A 19,307-nucleotide genomic window follows, 5' to 3' on the forward strand; every position below is an offset into this window, starting at 1 on the left:
TTCTTATCTTCTACATTTTTGTCCCTCCTTCTACCACTTTTTCCTTGCTGCTGCCTTTTTTCCATTTGCTGGATTGTCCAGTCAGTTATGTCCTTCCCATCTTTCCTGATTTTATTTTACCTCCATCTTTTCACACCAGTGTCCTGTTCTTGTTCATTCCTTCACTGTCTCATCATCTCATGATGATATGATTTTTGTGGATTTACGTGTAGGCGGGACTCAAGCAAAGTGTCACATCTCTCAGAGATCAGTGCTTCTATTGTTTCACATCACTGATCTTATCAGTGAAGCAAAAGCACCTTTGCTTTGATCAGCAGTTGCTGCAGAGCGTTGGAGATCTGCAAAAATCTCCCCTCTGCTTTCCAATGTGCTTATCAGCTCAAAGATCAGATGGGACCAGACCATAAATACATCTGCATGGACAGAGGAGACACATGAACGCTGCAGAAGAACCAGACAGGAACGCAACATGAAGCTGTTGGACATTGTCTTCACAGGCCTGGTGAGCTCTTCTTCTGCTTCTTTTTTTTTTTTACGTTAAGCTTTTTTCAGCAATTTAACAGCTCTGTGCTGGCATCACAAGTCATAATTAACGCTTTAATATCCTGACATTTTTCAAGAGAATGTGCTCTACCAAATGTCTGAGACGACCATTAAAGGGTTAAATTCACACAAAAGTGTGAATTGTGAATTCCAAACCTTGACTATCCAGGGTTGGGACCAGGAAGCAGAGTTGTAGTCTTACACACCTCTCTGCAGCTTCTCTCCCCCTGCCATCCCCTCATTACCCCATCCCCGTAGAGACGGTGCCTGCTCCCAGACCACCAATAACCAGTAAAAATCTATTTAAGCATAAAAATTCAAAAAGAAAAAATAATATAGCACCTTCAACTGCACCACAGACTAAAACAGTTAAATGTGGTCTATTAAACATTAGGTCTCTTTCTTCTAAGTCCCTGTTAGTAAATGATATAATAACTGATCAACATATTGATTTATTCTGCCTTACAGAAACCTGGTTACAGCAGGATGAATATGTTAGTTTAAATGAGTCAACACCCCCGAGTCACACTAACTGCCAGAATGCTCGTAGCACGGGCCGGGGCGGAGGATTAGCAGCAATCTTCCATTCCAGCTTATTAATTAATCAAAAACCCAGACAGAGCTTTAATTCATTTGAAAGCTTGTCTCTTAGTCTTGTCCATCCAAATTGGAAGTCCCAAAAACCAGTTTTATTTGTTGTTATCTATCGTCCACCTGGTCGTTACTGTGAGTTTCTCTGTGAATTTTTAGACCTTTTGTCAGACTTAGTGCTTAGCTCAGATAAGATAATTATAGTGGGCGATTTTAACATCCACACAGATGCTGAGAATGACAGCCTCAACACTGCATTTAATCTATTATTAGACTCTATTGGCTTTGCTCAAAAAGTAAATGAGTCCACCCACCACTTTAATCATATCTTAGATCTTGTTCTGACTTATGGTATGGAAATAGAAGACTTAACAGTATTCCCTGAAAACTCCCTTCTGTCTGATCATTTCTTAATAACATTTACATTTACTCTGATGGACTACCCAGCAGTGGGGAATAAGTTTCATTACACTAGAAGTCTTTCAGAAAGCGCTGTAACTAGGTTTAAGGATATGATTCCTTCTTTATGTTCTCTAATGTCATATACCAACACAGTGCAGAGTAGCTACCTGAAGAAAATAAGAACAACCCCAGGTTTCTTTTCAGCACTGTAGCCAGGCTGACAAAGAGTCAGCGGTCTATTGAGCCGAGTATTCCTTTAACTTTAACTAGTAATGACTTCATGACTTTCTTTGCTAATAAAATTTTAACTATTAGAGAAAAAATTACTCATAACCATCCCAAAGATGTATCGTTATCTTTGGCTGCTTTCAGTGATGCCGGTATTTGGTTAGACTCTTTCTCTCAGATTGTTCTGTCTGAGTTATTTTCATTAGTAACTTCCTCCAAACCATCAACATGTTTATTAGACCCCGTTCCTACCAGACTGCTCAAGGAAGTCCTACCATTAATTAATGCTTCAATCTTAAATATGATCAATCTATCTTTATTAGTTGGCTATGTACCACAGGCTTTTAAGGTGGCAGTAATTAAACCATTACTTAAAAAGCCATCACTTGACCCAGCTATCATAGCTAATTATAGGCCAATCTCCAACCTTCCTTTTCTCTCAAAAATTCTTGAAAGAGTAGTTGTAAAACAGCTAACTGATCATCTGCAGAGGAATGGTCTATTTGAAGAGTTTCAGTCAGGTTTTAGAATTCATCATAGTACAGAAACAGCATTAGTGAAGGTTACAAATGATCTTCTTATGGCCTCAGACAGTGGACTCATCTCTGTGCTTGTTCTGTTAGACCTCAGTGCTGCTTTTGATACTGTTGACCATAACATTTTATTACAGAGATTAGAGCATGCCATAGGTATTAAAGGCACTGCGCTGCGGTGGTTTGAATCATATTTATCTAATAGATTACAATTTGTTCATGTAAATGGTGAATCTTCTTCAAAGACTAAGGTTAATTATGGAGTTCCACAAGGTTCTGTGCTAGGACCAGTTTTATTCACATTATACATGTTTCCCTTAGGCAGTATTATTAGACGGTATTGCTTAAATTTTCATTGTTACGCAGATGATACCCAGCTTTATCTATCCATGAAGCCAGAGGACACACACCAATTAGCTAAACTGCAGGATTGTCTTACAGACATAAAGACATGGATGACCTCTAATTTCCTGCTTTTAAACTCAGATAAAACTGAAGTTATTGTACTTGGCCCCACAAATCTTAGAAACATGGTGTCTAACCAGATCCTTACTCTGGATGGCATTACCCTGACCTCTAGTAATACTGTGAGAAATCTTGGAGTCATTTTTTATCAGGATATGTCATTCAATGCGCATATTAAACAAATATGTAGGACTGCTTTTTTGCATTTGCGCAATATCTCTAAAATTAGAAAGGTCTTGTCTCAGAGTGATGCTGAAAAACTAATTCATGCATTTATTTCCTCTAGGCTGGACTATTATAATTCATTATTATCAGGTTGTCCTAAAAGTTCCCTGAAAAGCCTTCAGTTAATTCAAAATGCTGCAGCTAGAGTATTAACGGGGACTAGAAGGAGAGAGCATATCTCACCCATATTGGCCTCTCTTCATTGGCTTCCTGTTAATTCTAGAATAGAATTTAAAATTCGTCTTCTTACTTATAAGGTTTTGAATAATCAGTTCCCATCTTATCTTAGGGACCTCATAGTACCATACCACGCCAATAGAGCGCTTCGCTCTCAGACTGCAGGCTTACTTGTAGTTCCTAGGGTTTGTAAGAGTAGAATGGGAGGCAGACCCTGAACCATCCCTTAGTTATGCTGCTATAGACTTAGACTGCTGGGGGGTTCCCATGATGCACTGAGTGTTTCTTTCTCTTTTTGCTCTGTATGCACCACTCTGCATTTAATCATTAGTGATTGATCTCTGCTCCCCTCCACAGCATGTCTTTTTCCTGATTCTCTGCCCTCAGCCCCAACCAGTCCCAGCAGAAGACTGCCCTTCCCTGAGTCTGGTTCTGCTGGAGGTTTCTTCCTGTTAAAAGGGAGTTTTTCCTTCCCACTGTCGCCAAGTGCTTGCTCACAGGGGGTCGTTTTGACCGTTGGGATTTTTCCGTAATTATTGTATGGCCTTGCCTTACAATATAAAGCGCCTTGGGGCAACTGTTTGTTGTGATTTGGCGCTATATAAATAAAATTGATTTGATTTGATTTGAATGGCACATAATTAACTCATCATTCACTCATCATCACACCAAAGCAACAAACAAAACTGATGCAGACTGTATTGTAAATTTAAACTATATCATATTTTCAACATCCAGTAGTGAAACTCGGCTAGACTTTGGGGGGATATTATAATAGGGAGGGGTGTTATTTCAAAACATTTGGAAATCTATAAATGTTTGCATGGAATATGGAAATATACACAGAATAAACCATAGCAGGATAAATTTTGGGTCATTTGGTTCCAAAAACCCATATGGACAGAGCCAGTGAAGATATCGGGTTCAAAAATCGCCAGAAATATTGACGAAAATGTCATATCTTGAGAACTGCTGCACCTAGAGACTTAAAATTTGGCTCCAAATGTTGCTTGACCCCAAGTTTATATTCAACTTCCATACTAACAATAAGCTTATCTTGTGTTTTTTAAGAGTAATTGACAAAAAACCTAATTTCAGTACATATGTTATGATCAATTGGAACAAACAAAATCTATGTAGTTTTTATTTCAGGAACATCAGTTGAGTATAATCATCACATGTAACGAATGACATGGCAACAGAGTGGTTTTCTACGTCAACAGCACATATATGACACACGCGTTACTTGAAATTTTCAAACGCTCCATCCATATGGGTTTTTGGAACCAAATGACCCAAAATTTATCCTGCTATGGTTTATTCTGTGTATATTTCCAAATTCCATGCAAAAATTTATAGATTTCAAAAATTTTTGAAATAACACCCCTCCTTAATTCTAATTATATACCAACAGAAAAAGCTAATAATGGTTCACAGATATTTTTGTTGCCATAAAGTTTATGCAACAAATCTACTGGTAAAAACAAAAGAAAATGCCCACTTTTCAAGTTGGATTCAAACATGCGACAAGGTAACTCTTGCTCATTTCCACCTCCTCCACTCATGCATGAGGCGTGTTATAAGAAGTATCCGATGAGGTGATCAGAAATGTAACTTTTAGTGTTCGTCTGACCGCCATCTTCAAACATCTACACCACGCAGCCAGCAGAAGATATTTCAGGAATTTGATGTTCAACACCAGAAACACACCAGATATCTTTTTTTTTTTTTAATGTTGCTGTGATGATGGTGTTAACCTCCCTGGACGTCTCTGCTTCTCAGATATGCTGCAATGCATTCTGGGCAGTCTCCTGTGCCTCTGAGGCTGGCGATCCTCCTGTTCCATCTGGTTCTTCTGTGTGTGACTCCAAGTTGGTGTTCTCCTCAAAGGACTCCTCCTCCTCCTCCTCCTCAAGAGGAAACAATGACATCAACCGCAGGTCTTTGTCTCCATGGAGCTGGAGGTCAGTCGGGCATGAAGTATATGAATATATGAAATGTATTCTTATTTTGGGGTATTTTGTGCACCTTACTGCAGCCCCCCCACCCCGACACATACACACACACACAAACAAAAGGATGAATTGTCATGGCTCATGTGTGTCTGTGAGACTGAACAGGTGAGCAGGTTGGCACATTCCTTGCGTGAGTGTCTCCAAATAGACCAGATCACTCAGTGGTCAGAATGAACAAAAATATCATAAAAAAACAAACACACATTTTCTAGGATAATATCACATCAAATAAGGCTGGAGAGACGAGAATAAGAATTCCAGGCTTATTGGGCTCCTGTATCTTCAGACACCTATGTAATTTCAATCCTGTGTATGTCTGGGACATATTGGCATTGACAGTAAATCTGACTTTGACTTATACTCTTCTCATGTGTGTGTGTGTGTGTGTGTGTGTGTGTGTGTGTGTGTGTGTGCATGGGGTTAGAGTTACAGGTTTGATTCAAATTGTCACATCAGTTTCCCCACATTTCTTATTTTTTTATTGTGCTACTTTTTGCTATATGATGAATAAATGTATTGTGTTCTTTGTTGCAAACATAGTACAGAACTCTGCCACGTTTTGTAGGGGAGGTGATGGTCTAGTGGTTAAGCGTTGGGGTTGAGTCCAGAGGATGCTTGGTTCAAATCCCAGCCTGACCAGAAAATCACTAAGGGCCCTTGGACAATTTAGGTCCTTAATCCTCTAGTTGCTCCCGGTGTGTAGTGAGCACCTTGTATGGCAGCACCCTCACATCAGGGTGAATGTGAGGCATTATTGTAAAGCGCTTTGAGCGTCTGATGCAGATGGAAAAGCGCTATATAAATGCAGTCCATTTACCATTTGTAGGAAATGCATATTGATTAGTTTGATTGGAGGGCGCTGGAGCATTGTGTCATTTGTTTATTGTTTTTCCCATGTATGTGTGGTTTTATTCCTACACAAACAGTGCAAACACCTGAGTCAACATGATTAAATTATCAGTGATTTCAAGCAGGACACAATTTCTGTGATAGACTTTTATTATATATATACACTATATATATGTGTGTGTGCTTGAAATCTCTCTCTCTCTCTCTCTCTCTCACTCACACACACACACACACACACACACACACACACACACACACACACACACACACACACACACACACACACACACACACACACACACACACACACACACACACACACACACACACACACACACACACACACACACACACACACACACACACACACACACACACACCCTGAATGAGCTGTAGCTGTGTCGGCCCTGCAATAGACTGGCGTCCTGTCCAGGGTGTACCCCATCTCTCTCCCAGTGACTGTAAGATGTAAGATGTAGGCACACATGACTGAGCTGCTAAAATGTCACATTTCAACAAATGTAGTATTGACAGTGCATCTGGAAAGTCTTCACAGTGCTTCACTTTTCCACATTTTGTTGTTACAGCCTGATTCAAAAACATGAAAAAGGTTTTATTGGTATTTTTGCAAATTTATTAAAAATAATAATAATAAAAAAAAATCATGTGTACATAAGTATTCACAGCCTTTGCTCAATACTAGGTTGATGCACCTTTGGCAGCAATTCCAGCCACAAGTTTTCTTGAATATGATGCCACAAGCTTGGTGCACCTATCTTTGGGCAGTTTGGTCCATTCCTCTTTGCAGCACCTCTCAAGCTCCATCATGTTGGATGTGGATCGTCTGGGCACAGCCATTTTCAGATCTCTCCAGAAATGTTCAATCAGATTCAGGTCTGGGCTCTGGCTGGGCCACTCAAGGACATTCACAGAGTTGTCCTGAAGCCACTCCTTTGATATCTTGAATGTGTGCTCAGGGTCATTGTCCTGCTGAAAGATGAACCGTCACCCCAGTCTGAGGTCAAGAGCGCTCTGGAGCAGGTTTTCATACAGGATGTCTCTGTAAATTGCTGCATTCATCTTTCCCTCAATCCTGACTAGTCTCCCAGTTCCTGCTGCTGAAAAACATCCCCACAGCATGATGCTGCCACCACCATGCTTCACTGTAGGGATGGTGCCTGGTTTCCTCCAAACATGACTCCAAAGAGATCAATCTTTGTTTCATCAGACCAGAGAATTTTATTTCTCATGGTCTGAGAGTCCTTCATATGTCTTTTGGCAAACTCCAGGTGGGCTGCCATGTGCCTTTTACAAAGGAGTGGCTTCCGTCTGGCAACTTTACCATACAGGCCTGATTGGTGGATTACTGTAGTGCAGAGTTTTTTCCTCCTCTCTCCACAGAGGAATGCTGGAGCTCTGACAGAGTGACCATCGGGTTCTTGGTCACCTCCCTGACTAAGGTTCTTCTCCCCTGATCACTCAGTTTAGACGGGCGGTCAGCTCTACAAAGAGTTCTGGTGGATCTGAACTTCTTCCATTTACAGATGATGGAGGCCACTGTGGTCATTGGGACCTTCAAAGCTCCAAAAATGTTTCTTTACCCTTCCCTTAATTTTTGCTTTGAGACAATCCTGTCTCGGAGGTCTACAGACAATTCCTTTGACTTCATGCTTTGTTTGTGCTCTGACTGTCAACTGTGGGACCTTATATGTAGACAGGTGTGTGTCTTTCCAAATCATGTCCTAGCAACTGAATTTACCCCAGGTGGACTCCAATTAAACTGTAGAAACATCTCAAGGATGATCAGTGGAAACAGGATGCACCTGACTTCAATCTTGAGCTTCATGGCAAAAGCTGTGAATACTTATGTACAAGCGATTTCGTAGATTTTTTTTTTTATGAATTTACAAAATCTTAAAGAACTTTTTCACATTGTCATTATGGGGTATTGTGTGTAGAATTTTGAAGAAAAAAAATGAATTTCATCCACTGGAATAAGGCTATAACACAAAGTGTAGTAAAAGCGCTGTGAATAATTTCCAGATGCACTGCATCAAAGTGTGGCTGCTTTAGAAAAATACTTGCCTACAGTGTTTTGTTTTTGTTGCTATTGTTTTAGTGTCAGTTATAAATATGAGTGTTCACCTTAGACTACAATGTGGTTTTGTCTCTAAACTGATCAAATACTTGTTTTGTTTTTTAGAACATCCACGGACAAGAACCGGATCCCATTAACCCTGTGGGAGGCTGAGTGCAACGGCAGCTTCTGTTCCCGTCCAAACCCCCAACACAAGGATGGACTGAGTCTGAACTCAGTCCCCATCTATCAGAACATACTGATCCTGACACGTAACGATTCAAGTCCATGCTTCACTGCCTCCTACCGCTCTGTGGCAGTTGGTTGTACCTGTGTCTGGGCTAAAATCATCCAGAACTGAATTGGCTGTAATGGAATTAGCTGAACCACACATCATTCATTTTCACCCACCGTAGACAGCCACAGTGTTCAAAAATAGAAATTAACCCATCAGTTGTACTTTATGTTCCATTTTCTTCCAGAAAATGGGATTATTTAATTTTTTTAACTTATAATTTATGACTTTTAATTTCATTGTACCTTGTGTATAATGACAATAAAAAGCATTCTATTCTATTTTTTTTCCTGTTGCAATCATCTGCAGGAAAGCTGTTTTATTGCTATTTTATTTATACTTATGCTTAAGATACAGTTGCTGTAATAATGTGGTCTGTTGCAATCTTTAGTGCACATGGGCTGAGATTTTTTTTATTTAGTTACTTGTCAGTCAAAACTAATAAATTTTCATTCATGAAAACTAAAATTGTATTGTGTTGAATCAGCAGTTAATAACAGATTAATCGAACTGAGTCAAATCTGCTTTGCACTGGAGCATCTACACATAATTATCTACAGAAGCTCAATGCCCACATTCACTATTAAAAAACAACAATAATAATTTTTTTTTTTTTTGGGGGGGGGGGGGGGTGTTAAATGGTGAAAAAAATTGGGAGCTGTAGTTACCAGAATAATTCTGTATAAAATACAGCAAAAACACATAAATATCTTCAGAAAAACCACTATTGGGAATTGATCCCATGACCTTCTTGCTGTGAGGCAACAGTGCCAACCACTAATCCACTGTGCTGCTGTTGGGAAGTCCTCTGATAATAAAATAAACTGCACTTCATCTTGCTATATTAACTTATTTTTACTGTATTTGTACAAAGTATGTTAACAGGAGAAGTTCTGAAAAAAAAAAATCACTCCCGGTTTCCAACTGAGTATGATATATGTCAAGAGCATGAAACAGATTACTCACTCCATGTGACAGAATGGTGCCACAAGCAGTTCGTGTACTTGCTTTCCAAACAGAACATCCCCAGGACTACCTTTTCTCTATGTATTTATTTGCAAATTAAAATGGTATTATACTATAAAATTTACAGCATTTTCGACTGAAAGGTTCTGCCTCCATCTTGATTACTTCAATACCAGGCAAGATATCAAAGTGAAAGCAGTACATTGTATCCAGCACCTCCCTTTTACCACATTTTGTTACATTACAGCCTTATTCCAAAATGGATGAAATTAATTTTTTTCCTCCACATACTACATACAGTAAGTACCCCATAATGACAATGTGAAAAAAGGGTTTTTGTTGAGATTTTTGAAAATGTATTAATAATAATAATAATAATAATAATAATAATAATTAAGAAATCACATGTACATAAGTATTCACAGCCTTTGCCATGAAGCTCAAAATTGAGCTCAGGTGCGTGTTGTGAAAGTGTAGTGACACGGACCCACAACAGGGGGCGCAAATGAACGGCCAATAGATGAGCCAAAAAGTAACAATTTAATGTTGTGAAATGTGCACAACGAAATACAGACAATGTCAGAATATAATTACAGTCAATCCACAGAGGTGACGTGTGGGCAGGCTCGAGGATAGAAGACGTCTGTCCTGAGAAGAGCCGGAACCACACGATTTCCGCCGCCACAGAACCTGGTGAATACTGGAGCCGCCAAGTCCCGAATTCCCAGGTGGTCACCGTCCCCGACTGTCGGATCTGGTACTGCTGGCGAAGAACAAAGACAGTCAAGTGTGGGTGTGTGTACACCCAGTAACAACAACGGTGGGAATGCCACCTCCACCTCTCACTCAATATGTTGCAGAGTACCGCAGTGATTCCTCAGGGGAAAAGAGTGCCGTCCTGCACTCACTCAGCCTCCACAGAAAGAGGGACCGGTACTCCTGCAAACACTCACAATATACAGATATAGATAAACACAAATGGCTGAGGATATTACCTCCGATGAAGTACGATATCTCGACGATGAGGTGGAGATGACGTCTGGGTTTTATGGAGTGCGATGATGAAGAATGAGTGACAGCTGTCACTCCCGGCTGTGTCCGTGGCGGCAGCGCCCTCTCGTGCCTCAAGCCCGCACTTCAGGTAGGGCGCCCTTTGGTGGTGGGCCAGCAGTACATCCTCTTCTGGCGGCACACACAACAGTGCGTCCTGTTTCCACTGATCATCCTTGAGATGTTTCTACAGCTTAATTGGACTCCACCTGGAGTAAACTCAGTTGATTGGACATGATTTGGAAAGACACACACACCTGTCTACATATACGGTCCCACAGTTGACAGTCAGAGCACAAACCAACTTAAGTAAATGTGATTTCTTAGCTTTTTTTTTTATTTTTCATAAATTTGTTAAAAAAAAAAAAAAAAAGGGAGGGGGGGTTCTCTCATTTTATGGGGCGTTGTGAGTAGAATTTTGAGGGAATAAATTAATTTACACCATTTTGTTATAAAGTAACAAAATGTGGAAAAAGTTAAGAATGCGTGTGTATACTATATATATATATATATATATATATATATATATATATATATATATGAAACATCCATCTCTGCTCCACACAAATTCTTTCTCTAAACCCGATGAGTTGTGGCCACGGCTGAGTGTGATGAATGGTGTTATTTTCAAATCTTCATTGACATCAGTATTGTTGAAAATACAATAAAATATCATGACGCCGTTTTAAGTCTGTCAGCCATCCCCACAAGACGCTACTAAGGTCAAGCAATAGTATCTGATATCCTCTCACTTAAAATCACACAGTTTTTTTGGTCTCTGGATTTTTATTGTAGAATCCTAATGAAGAGAACAAGTAACGGTGGAGGTCTGCCACACGGTCTGCATCAAGGTGGTCTTGAAAAATTCCATCCTCAGTAGCCTTATTTTATAATCATAACACAGGAACTTTTAATAAAAAGTTACTAAACATTGTTTCAGTCATGAATGTCTTCACACCACCTTGGACATGATTTATAAAAACCAAGAAAGTTTCAAACATCACTTATCATGTAAGATTGAAGATAAAGTAGCATAACTGTTACACAGTTTTTACATTTTTATTGATTTCATCTTTTTTTAAACAAGATCCATGTCCTACTGGGAATCATTTTCCAAAGGATTCCTTTTGCTCAAATACAAGTTTTCATAGTCGTTATTCTATTCTATTTATTTGGATTCCCATTAGCTGCAGCTACTCTTCCTGGGGTCCACACAGATTTACCAGCACAATATACACTCAACAAAAATATAAACGCAACACTTTTGGTTTTGCTCCCATTTTGTATGAGATGAACTCAAAGATCTAAAACTTTTTCCACATACACAATATCACCATTTCCCTCAAATATTGTTCACAAACCAGTCTAAATCTGTGATAGTGAGCACTTCTCCTTTGCTGAGATAATCCATCCCACCTCACAGGTGTGCCATATCAAGATGCTGATTAGACACCATGATTAGTGCACAGGTGTGCCTTAGACTGCCCACAATAAAAGGCCACTCTGAAAGGTGCAGTTTTATCACACAGCACAATGCCACAGATGTCGCAAGATTTGAGGGAGCGTGCAACTGGCATGCTGACAGCAGGAATGTCAACCAGAGCTGTTGCTCGTGTATTGAATGTTCATTTCTCTACCATAAGCCGTCTCCAAAGGCGTTTCAGAGAATTTGGCAGTACATCCAACCAGCCTCACAACCACAGACCACGTGTAACCACACCAGCCCAGGACCTCCACATCCAGCATGTTCACCTCCAAGATCGTCTGAGACCAGCTGCTGAAACAATCGGTTTGCATAACCAAAGAATTTCTGCACAAACTGTCAGAAACCGTCTCAGGGAAGCTCATCTGCATGCTCGTCGTCCTCATCGGGGTCTCGACCTGACTCCAGTTCGTCATCGTAACCGACTTGAATGGGCAAATGCACGTTGGAGAGGTGTTTTCACGGATGAAACCCCGTTCACACTGTCCAGGGCAGATGGCAGACAGCGTGTGTGGCGTCGTGTGGGTGAGCGGTTTTCTGATGTCAATGTTGTGGATCGAGTGGCCCATGGTGGCAGTGGGGTTATGGTATGGGCAGGCGTCTGTTATGGACGAAGAACACAGGTGCATTTTATTGATGGCATTTTGAATGCACAGAGATACCGTGACGAGATCCTGAGGCCCATTGTTGTGCCATACATCCAAGAACATCACCTCATGTTGCAGCAGGATAATGCACGGCCCCATGTTGCAAGGATCTGTACACAATTCTTGGAAGCTGAAAATGTCCCAGTTCTTGCACGGCCGGCATACTCACCGGACATGTCACCCATTGAGCATGTTTGGGATGCTCTGGACCGGCGTATACGACAGCGTGTACCAGTTCCTGCCAATATCCAGCAACTTCACACAGCCATTGAAGAGGAGTGGACCAACATTCCACAGGCCACAATTGACAACCTGATCAACTCTATGTGAAGGAGATGTGTTGCACTGCATGAGGCAAATGGTGGTCACACCAGATACTGACTGGTATCCCCCCCCAATAAAACAAAACTGCACCTTTCAGAGTGGCCTTTTATTGTGGGCAGTCTAAGGCACACCTGTGCACTAATCATGGTGTCTAATCAGCATCTTGGTATGGCACACCTGTGAGGTGGGATGGATTATCTCAGCAAAGGAGAAGTGCTTTCGACTGGTTTGTGAACAATATTTGAGGGAAATGGTGATATTGTGTATGTGGGAAAAGTTTTAGATCTTTGAGTTCATCTCATACAAAATGGGAGCAAAACCAAAAGTGTTGCGTTTATATTTTTGTTGAGTATACATAAATCAAAAATGCATTCAAAGGTATAAAAGTTAAAAAAAAAAAAAATCCAATCAAATTAATCATCACACACGGTAAAGTCCATACACATAAAAAAATCCATATATGTTATGTGCAGACGCGAGTTGAGGAGCGGACCAGCGTCTGACTGAACCCAGCGCTAAAATAACCAGAAAGCGGTTCCAAAAACAAAACAAATTTATTTCCCTTTTGTGCAATAATTGTGTACAACATAAATGTGCGGTTTGTCTGGCGAGGTGAAGGACGGCGCGCTCTCCAGCGCCCAAATTAATCGAAGCCTCTGTGCTTCTGGACCCAGACTCACCGCCGAACACCCCCCAGGTGGACACGACAAACTGACTCTGTGAAGGATGGAAAAGGTGAGGTAAGTCAACAGCTTGTTGTCGTGTGTTACCTGTGCTGCTCCACAGCCTGTTCAGTGGATTTTTATTTTATTTTTTAGCACTGTTGTCATGTGTTACCTGTGCTGCTCCACAGCCTGTTCAGTGGATTTTTATTTTTTTTTTTAGCACTGTTGTCGTGTGTTACCTGTGCTGCTCCACAGCCTGTTCAGTGGATTTTTATTTTATTTTTTAGCACTGTTGTCGTGTGTTACCTGTGCTGCTCCACAGCCTGTTCAGTGGATTTTTATTTTATTTTTTACCACTGTTGTCGTGCGTTACCTGTGCTGCTCCACAGCCTGTTCAGTGGATTTTTATTTTATTTTTTAGCACTGTTGTCGTGCGTTACCTGTGCTGCTCCACAGCCTGTTCAGTGGATTTTTATTTTATTTTTTACCACTGTTGTCGTGCGTTACCTGTGCTGCTCCACAGCCTGTTCAGTGGATTTTTATTTTATTTTTTACCACTGTTGTCGTGCGTTACCTGTGCTGCTCCACAGCCTGTTCAGTGGATTTTTATTTTATTTTTTACCACTGTTGTCGTGTGTTACCTGTGCTGCTCCACAGCCTGTTCAGTGGATTTTTATTTTATTTTTTACCACTGTTGTCGTGCGTTACCTGTGCTGCTCCACAGCCTGTTCAGTGGATTTTTATTTTATTTTTTACCACTGTTGTCGTGCGTTACCTGTGCTGCTCCACAGCCTGTTCAGTGGATTTTTATTTTATTTTTTACCACTGTTGTCGTGCGTTACCTGTGCTGCTCCACAGCCTGTTCAGTGGATTTTTATTTTATTTTTTACCACTGTTGTCGTGCGTTACCTGTGCTGTTCCACAGCCTGTTCAGTGGATTTTTATTTTATTTTTTACCACTGTTGTCGTGTGTTACCTGTGCTGTTCCACAGCCTGTCCAGTGGATTTTTATTTTATTTTTTACCACTGTTGTCGTGCGTTACCTGTGCTGCTCCACAGCCTGTCCAGTGGATTTTTATTTTATTTTTTACCACTGTTGTCGTGCGTTACCTGCGCTGCTCCACAGCCTGTTCAGTGGATTTTTATTTTATTTTTTACCACTGTTGTCGTGCGTTACCTGTGCTGCTCCACAGCCTGTCCAGTGGATTTTTATTTTATTTTTTACCACTGTTGTCGTGTGTTACCTGCGCTGCTCCACAGCCTGTTCAGTGGATTTTTGTTTTGTTTTTTGGCACTGTTGTCGTGTGTTACCTGCGCTGCTCCACAGCCTGTTCAGTGGATTTTTGTTTTGTTTTTTGGCACTGTTGTCGTGTGTTACCTGCGCTGCTCCACAGCCTGTTCAGTGGATTTTTGTTTTGTTTTTAGCACTGTTGTCGTGTGTTACCTGTGCTGCTCCACAGCCTGTTCAGTGGATTTTTATTTTATTTTTAGCACTGTTGTCGTGCGTTACCTGTGCTGCTCCACAGCCTGTCCAGTGGATTTTTATTTTATTTTTTGGCACTGTTGTCGTGCGTTACCTGTGCTGCTCCACAGCCTGTCCAGTGGATTTTTATTTTATTTTTTGGCACTGTTGTCGTGTGTTACCTGCGCTGCTCCACAGCCTGTCCAGTGGATTTTTATTTTATTTTTTGGCACTGTTGTCGTGTGTTACCTGCGCTGCTCCACAGCCTGTCCAGTGGATTTTTATTTTATTTTTTAGCACTGTTGTCGTGTGTTACCTGCGCTGCTCCACAGCCTGTCCAGTGGATTTTTATTTTATTTTTTGGCACTGTTGTCGTGTGTTACCTGCGCTGCTCCACAGCCTGTCCAGTGGATTTTTATTTTATTTTTTAGCACTGTTGTCGTGTGTTACCTGCGCTGCTCCACAGCCTGTCCAGTGGATTTTTATTTTATTTTTTGGCACTGTTGTCGTGTGTTACCTGCGCTGCTCCACAGCCTGTCCAGTGGATTTTTATTTTATTTTTTGGCACTGTTGTCGTGTGTTACCTGCGCTGCTCCACAGCCTGTCCAGTGGATTTTTATTTTATTTTTTAGCACTGTTGTCGTGTGTTACCTGCGCTGCTCCACAGCCTGTCCAGTGGATTTTTATTTTATTTTTTGGCACTGTTGTCGTGTGTTACCTGCGCTGCTCCACAGCCTGTCCAGTGGATTTTTATTTTATTTTTTAGCACTGTTGTCGTGTGTTACCTGCGCTGCTCCACAGCCTGTTCAGTGGATTTTTGTTTTGTTTTTAGCACTGTTGTCGTGCGTTACCTGTGCTGCTCCACAGCCTGTCCAGTGGATTTTTGTTTTGTTTTTAGCACTGTTGTCGTGCGTTACCTGTGCTGCTCCACAGCCTGTCCAGTGGATTTTTATTTTATTTTTTAGCACTGTTGTCGTGTGTTACCTGCGCTGCTCCACAGCCTGTCCAGTGGATTTTTATTTTATTTTTTGGCACTGTTGTCGTGTGTTACCTGCGCTGCTCCACAGCCTGTTCAGTGGATTTTTGTTTTGTTTTTAGCACTGTTGTCGTGCGTTACCTGTGCTGCTCCACAGCCTGTCCAGTGGATTTTTATTTTATTTTTTAGCACTGTTGTCGTGTGTTACCTGCGCTGCTCCACAGCCTGTCCAGTGGATTTTTATTTTATTTTTTGGCACTGTTGTCGTGTGTTACCTGTGCTGCTCCACAGCCTGTCCAGTGGATTTTTATTTTATTTTTTGGCACTGTTGTCGTGCGTTACCTGTGCTGCTCCACAGCCTGTTCAGTGGATTTTTATTTTATTTTTAGCACTGTTGTCGTGTGTTACCTGTGCTGCTCCACAGCCTGTTCAGTGGATTTTTGTTTTGTTTTTTGGCACTGTTGTCGTGTGTTACCTGTGCTGCTCCACAGCCTGTCCAGTGGATTTTTATTTTATTTTTTGGCACTGTTGTCGTGTGTTACCTGCGCTGCTCCACAGCCTGTTCAGTGGATTTTTGTTTTGTTTTTTGGCACTGTTGTCGTGTGTTACCTGTGCTGCTCCACAGCCTGTCTAGTGGATTTTATTTTTTTTTTTTTAGCACTGTTGTCGTGCGTTACCTGTGCTGCTCCACAGCCTGTCCAGTGGATTTTTATTTTTATTTTATTTTTTTTTGGCGCTGTTGTTGTGCATTACCTGTGCTGCTCCACAGCCTGTCCAGTGGATTTTGATTTTTATTTTATTTTTTTTAGCACTGTTGTCGTGCGTTACCTGTGCTGCTCCACAGCCTGTCCAGTGGATTTTTATTTAGCGCTGTTGTCGTGCGTTACCTGTGCTGCTCCACAGCCTGTCTAGTGGATTTTTATTTTGTTTTAGCACTGTTGTCGTGCGTTGCCTGTGCTGCTCCACAGCCTGTCCAGTGGATTTTTATTTTTATTTTATTTTTTAGCACTGTTGTTGTGCGTTACCTGTGCTGCTCCACAGCCTGTCTAGTGGATTTTTATTTTGTTTTAGCACTGTTGTCGTGCGTTACCTGTGCTGCTCCACAGCCTGTCCAGTGGATTTTTATTTTGTTTTAGCACTGTTGTCGTGCGTTGCCTGTGCTGCTCCACAGCCTGTCCAGTGGATTTTTATTTTTTAGCACTGTTGTTGTGCGTTACCTGTGCTGCTCCACAGCCTGTCTAGTGGATTTTATTTTGTTTTAGCACTGTTGTCGTGCGTTACCTGTGCTGCTCCACAGCCTGTCTAGTGGATTTTTATTTTATTTTATTTTTTAGCACTGTTGTTGTGCGTTACCTGTGCTGCTCCACAGCCTGTCTAGTGGATTTTTATTTTTATTTTATTTTTTAGCACTGTTGTTGTGCGTTACCTGTGCTGCTCCACAGCCTGTCTAGTGGATTTTTATTTTTATTTTGTTTTAGCACTGTTGTCGTGCGTTACCTGTGCTGCTCCACAGCCTGTCCAGTGGATTTTTATTTTATTTTATTTTTTAGCACTGTTGTTGTGCGTTACCTGTGCTGCTCCACAGCCTGTCTAGTGGATTTTTATTTTGTTTTAGCACTGTTGTCGTGCGTTACCTGTGCTGCTCCACAGCCTGTCCAGTGGATTTTTATTTTGTTTTAGCACTGTTGTCGTGCGTTGCCTGTGCTGCTCCACAGCCTGTCCAGTGGATTTTTATTTTTTAGCACTGTTGTTGTGCGTTACCTGTGCTGCTCCACAGCCTGTCCAGTGGATTTTTATTTTTATTTTTTAGCACTGTTGTTGTGCGTTACCTGTGCTGCTCCACAGCCTGTCTAGTGGATTTTTATTTTATTTTAGCACTGTTGTCGTGCGTTACCTGTGCTGCTCCACAGCCTGTCTAGTGTCGGATTCCCTGTTTGGGAATCCGCTAGCTTAGCGTAGCTACTAGCTCTTAGCCGTTTTAGCATGGCGGCTTCTCCTGTCTCTCCCGTACTTTTCTGCTCTGGGTGTGAAATGTTTAGTTATTCCTCGGCCTCTTTTAGCAGTAACGGTACTTGTAATAAGTGCAGCTTATTCGTAGCTTTGGAGGCCAGGCTGGGCGAATTGGAGGCTCGGCTCCGCACCGTGGAAAATTCTACAGCTAGCCAGGCCCCTGTAGTCGGTGCGGACCAAGGTAGCTTAGCCGCCGTTAGTTCCCCCCTGGCAGACCCCGTGCAGTCGGGAAGGCAGGCTGACTGGGTGACTGTGAGGAGGAAGCGTAGCCCTAAACAGAAGCCCCGTGTACACCGTCAACCCGTTCACATCTCTAACCGTTTTTCCCCACTCGACGATACACTCGCCGAGGATCAAACTCTGGTTATTGGCGACTCTGTTTTGAGAAATGTGAAGTTAGCGACACCAGCAACCATTGTCAATTGTCTTCCGGGGGCCAGAGCAGGCGACATCGAAGGACATTTGAAATTGCTGGCTAAGGCTAAGCGTAAATTTGGTAAGATTGTAATTCACGTCGGCAGTAATGACACTCGGTTACGCCAATCGGAGGTCACTAAAATTAACATTGAATCGGTGTGTAACTTTGCAAAAACAATGTCGGACTCTGTTGTTTTCTCTGGGCCCCTCCCCAATCAGACCGGGAGTGACATGTTTAGCCGCATGTTCTCCTTGAATTGCTGGCTGTCTGAGTGGTGTCCAAAAAATGAGGTGGGCTTCATTGATAATTGGCAAAGCTTCTGGGGAAAACCTGGTCTTGTTAGGAGAGACGGCATCCATCCCACTTTAGAGGGAGCAGCTCTCATTTCTAGAAATCTGGCCAATTTTTTGGGATCCTCCAAACTGTGACTGTCTAGCGTTGGGACCAGGAGGCAGAGCTGTGGTCTTATACACCTCTCTGCAGCTTCTCTCCCCCTGCCATCCCCCTATTACCCCATCCCCGTAGAGACGGTGCCTGCTCCCAGACCACCAATAACTAGCAAAAATCTATTTAAGCATAAAAATTCAAAAAGAAAAAATAATATAGCACCTTCAATTGCACCACAGACTAAAACAGTTAAATGTGGTCTATTAAACATTAGGTCTCTTTCTTCTAAGTCCCTGTTGGTAAATGATATAATAATTGATCAACGTATTGATTTATTCTGCCTAACAGAAACTTGGTTACAGCAGGATGAATATGTTAGTTTAAATGAGTCAACACCCCCGAGTCACACTAACTGTCAGAATGCTCGTAGCACGGGCCGGGGCGGAGGATTAGCAGCAATCTTCCATTCCAGCTTATTAATTAATCAAAAACCTAGACAGAGCTTTAATTCATTTGAAA

General features: G+C 41.6%; 2 protein-coding genes across 2 annotated transcripts in view; one reads left to right on the top strand and one right to left on the bottom strand.

The window, feature by feature from the left end:
- Window positions 1–469: 469 nt before the first annotated feature.
- On the top strand, window positions 470–8,514 carry LOC117504439 (interleukin-17F-like). The gene is made up of 3 exons (XM_034163915.1): window positions 470–502; window positions 4,947–5,128; window positions 8,232–8,514. Exons 1-3 carry the CDS (start codon window positions 470–472, stop codon window positions 8,464–8,466), a joined length of 450 nt encoding a protein of 149 aa, XP_034019806.1. The 3' UTR covers window positions 8,467–8,514.
- A 5,025-nt stretch (window positions 8,515–13,539) lies between these two features.
- Window positions 13,540–19,307, bottom strand: part of htatip2 (HIV-1 Tat interactive protein 2) — a 31,555-nt gene continuing 25,787 nt past the window's right edge. The window contains exon 7 of the mRNA XM_034159448.1: window positions 13,540–13,587. The gene's annotated coding sequence lies outside the window, so the exon portion shown is untranslated. The remainder of the gene's footprint in view (window positions 13,588–19,307) is intronic.

This window comes from Thalassophryne amazonica, chromosome 2 (genome assembly GCF_902500255.1).
Source record: "Thalassophryne amazonica chromosome 2, fThaAma1.1, whole genome shotgun sequence".
Taxonomy (NCBI): domain Eukaryota; kingdom Metazoa; phylum Chordata; class Actinopteri; order Batrachoidiformes; family Batrachoididae; genus Thalassophryne; species Thalassophryne amazonica.